Source organism: Schistosoma mansoni, chromosome 3 (genome assembly GCF_000237925.1).
Source record: "Schistosoma mansoni strain Puerto Rico chromosome 3, complete genome".
In the NCBI taxonomy this organism is placed as follows: domain Eukaryota; kingdom Metazoa; phylum Platyhelminthes; class Trematoda; order Strigeidida; family Schistosomatidae; genus Schistosoma; species Schistosoma mansoni.
Genome location: NC_031497.1, coordinates 19,978,102 through 19,981,313, shown reverse-complemented (window position 1 = coordinate 19,981,313; position 3,212 = coordinate 19,978,102). Strand labels below are relative to the sequence as shown.

Sequence of the window (3,212 nt, the reverse complement as noted above, 5' to 3'; positions counted from 1 at the left end):
GTTTTATACTTGCAATGACATTACATAATTATTCAGTAACCAAACTACTCGATGAGTATTACTTTATTGTTGTAAATCACACACACATACATACATATTATGTATAGCTATGAAAAGAAATTTCCTCGCTCTATTCGTTCTTCTTACTAGAGGCGAAATCTCTGGTTATTCGATGAATTCCAAGAATTAATTGGTTCTAAATATTTTGATATGGTCTATTTAATCCTAAACTAGTCAACAACAAGTTTAATCTAGGAATCTTTAGGTGTTTGAAGCATCAAATAGTCTAACCACTTAATAACAGGTTCGACCTCCGTTAGTTTTGTTGGTGCTTAGAACGAAGTTGTGAGGTCTATCGAGTTGCACTACAGTACAGTTTAATGTCCACTACCATAAAATACATACAAACAACTCCAGAATACTTTGAGCAAATGAGATTTTATTGATGATTTGTATAAGAAGTGTACAGCTTAAAGGTAAGGCCTAATGCTCTAAAATAAAAAGCATATTCTGGTGAGATTTGATAAAGGGGAAACATTGAAAATTCGGTAATAACTTAAGTTTTCGACAAAAATGTCGGGCATAAATATACAAGGTTATGTTGGGACACTTATCGATCGTCTTAACTAATACACAGGGATACGTATGTGATTATCATTACTTGCTCAGTCTGTCATGTTTCGCCATCAAAATCAACTCCAGTGAGTGTTGTATCAATTGAATCCGTATCACTAGTACTTCGACTTAAACCTATTGTTCTCACTGTTGGTTTACTAGGAAAATCAATGACAGTTTCACGACTTTTCACAGTTTGCACACGTTCCATTTTATACGCCTCTGGTTGTAGCCGACATCCAGCTTCAAGTTGTCGCAGTAGACCAGCATTTGAACTATTGTCGCATTGTAAAATTGTGGCTGCCCATAGATCATCTTCTAAATAATCAATAATTTGTAATCCACGAGTAATATACGATATTGAGGTTTCCGACTCGTTCAAATCATGATGTGCTGAATCCATATCACTTAGACTCTGTAAATTCACAATAAAAATAGCAAAGAAACGAGTTGAAATAATGTAAAAATCAAATAAATAACTTCAGTCATATGAATAAGCTTCAAACCTGAAGAGAATAATTAAAATGGAACTACAAAGATGAGTGAAGTAGGGATAATAAACTTCATTTGAAATGACAACTGATATTTCAAGAGAATTTTCCCCTGCTTCACAATATCAAATTTGTTTTGTTTACTACTAACTCCATCAGGAAATTCAGAACCTGAATTATTTTAATTGAAATGACATATACATCTAAGTAGTACTGATTTATTCAGTATTGCCTCGGTTATTCATGAGTCAACATTGATGAAATGTGTTCCATGTGAACGCTTAAACCTGACGAAGTTTACATTGCATGCTTTAAAGGTACATTGAGCTTCGTCTTGCAATCCTGTATTGACCAAAACTCACAGATAAAGACACACGGCAAAATTCTTAAATTAAGTGATTTTTTCCATGTAACTCATGGTAGATGTATGATATTCAGGAATTTAATACTACATGCTAATGTTTATTCAAAGATAAATTTATTCAGTTTCTCAACATGATATAATTACTTCATGAGTCGATTGAATCTTTAATGAGCAGTAAAACTAAGTACACAAAAATCTTAGTTATTCACTAATTGCATTAGCCAATCGATTTATGGTTTTAATTTATGTGTACTATATACAATCAACAAAGTAAGTTGTAATAACACGTGAAGTAAACATTAGTTTGAAAAAACCCAGGGTCAAGTGATTCGATTTCCTGGACAAATGATGTTTATTGACATTTTCACAATTGAAATCACGAACTGATAGACGAGGGACACTACTAGTGAAAACCTAGAGGATGTGGATGACCTTTTAGTTCTAGTATGGAACTCTTCAGCAGTGTTCATCGATTGGAGTTCAATCCGTGTCGAGTGTGAAACAGTTATTCATAACAGGCAATGGATGAAGGGTTTGCACAAGATCATTGATTGATGTTAGACATTAACACCGTTTGATGCCAGCTCAATGCTCTGGAGGTGCACACGACCGAACGTCCTAGGTTCGACTCCCAATTTAGTGGGTGGTGGTCGTGGATACGCTTGGCTAGAGTCCTGTGCTAGGGAAAAATGTCCGTTCAGTGCTTCCAGGTTTTCAATACTGTTCTAGTTAGGATCAGTTTGTGATTTCAACTGTGAAATTTATATTTAGTAAAGACACCTTCAACTCAATTATACATTGCTAAATAACAAGAAGTAATAAAAAACCCACTAAATTCCTTTGCTAATATATAGATCACTAACAATCTAGAAGACAGAAATATATCGTAAATCTGGAATTATCTAAATATCAACAAAATGTCATCAAACTGTTATCATATATTAGTATTGTTTGTTTAAATCTTCCCATTGATGCTTAGGACCGCAACTGGTAAGTCTCATTTTGGCATATGTGCATACTGAGCGTATTGCCTCGATATTCCCTTAATTCACAAGCATGGTAAGCGAAGATGGATAGTGGCTAGCAGTGGAATACAGGACGCGTGTTTCGTCACACATGAAACTCGTCAGTTGGATGGACCTGCACCTCAGAGTTAGTGTTAACTTCGGGACTCGAACCCAATACCTTTCGCTTCAAATGCCATTGCGTTATTCTTTCAGCTACTGAGTCCTGTTAGCCACTTGCTTGTGCAATGGGGCGAATCCCTGGGTTCGAGTCTCAGAGTGAACATTAACTCTGAGATACAGGTACATCCAGCTGACGAGTCCCAAATAGGACGAAATGCGGGTCCTGAACTCCACTACTATCTACTATCCATCTTTCACAATTGATTGATCACTGGGCGGTGACCAATGTCATGCGTGTCAAGTCCTTCTTAGTGCTGATCGAATGCTACCGATCAAGTTGCAATGTGGCCACTGGTCTGGGTGGCTCGACACTGAGTGCACTATGTTGAGATAAGATGGTGATTGGAGGTGGTCAACATGAAACCCTACACCCGGGTTTCGTGCTACTTGGCACTCGTCAGCAAGGTGTACCTGTAATCTTGAGGGAACTGGTGCTCCTTGACGGATTGAGTCCCATGTCACTCAGCTTCACAGTCAGAGACGTTACCACTAAGCTATTCGAGCCGCGACTGACCTCCTGTAGGACTGATATGTAATCAGAATTGATCAGGGAGC

At 37.2% G+C, this 3,212-nt stretch overlaps 1 protein-coding gene across 1 annotated transcript in view; it reads right to left on the bottom strand.

Annotated features, from left to right (window-relative positions):
- Positions 1 to 471: 471 nt before the first annotated feature.
- Smp_138510 (hypothetical protein) overlaps positions 472 to 3,212 on the bottom strand; it is a gene marked incomplete at its 5' end in the record, with an annotated part of 23,901 nt that continues 21,160 nt past the window's right edge. Inside the window, one exon of the mRNA XM_018799571.1 lies at positions 472 to 1,030. Coding sequence (XP_018651347.1) covers positions 674 to 1,030 — 357 coding nt within the window. The 3' untranslated portion in view covers positions 472 to 673. The remainder of the gene's footprint in view (positions 1,031 to 3,212) is intronic.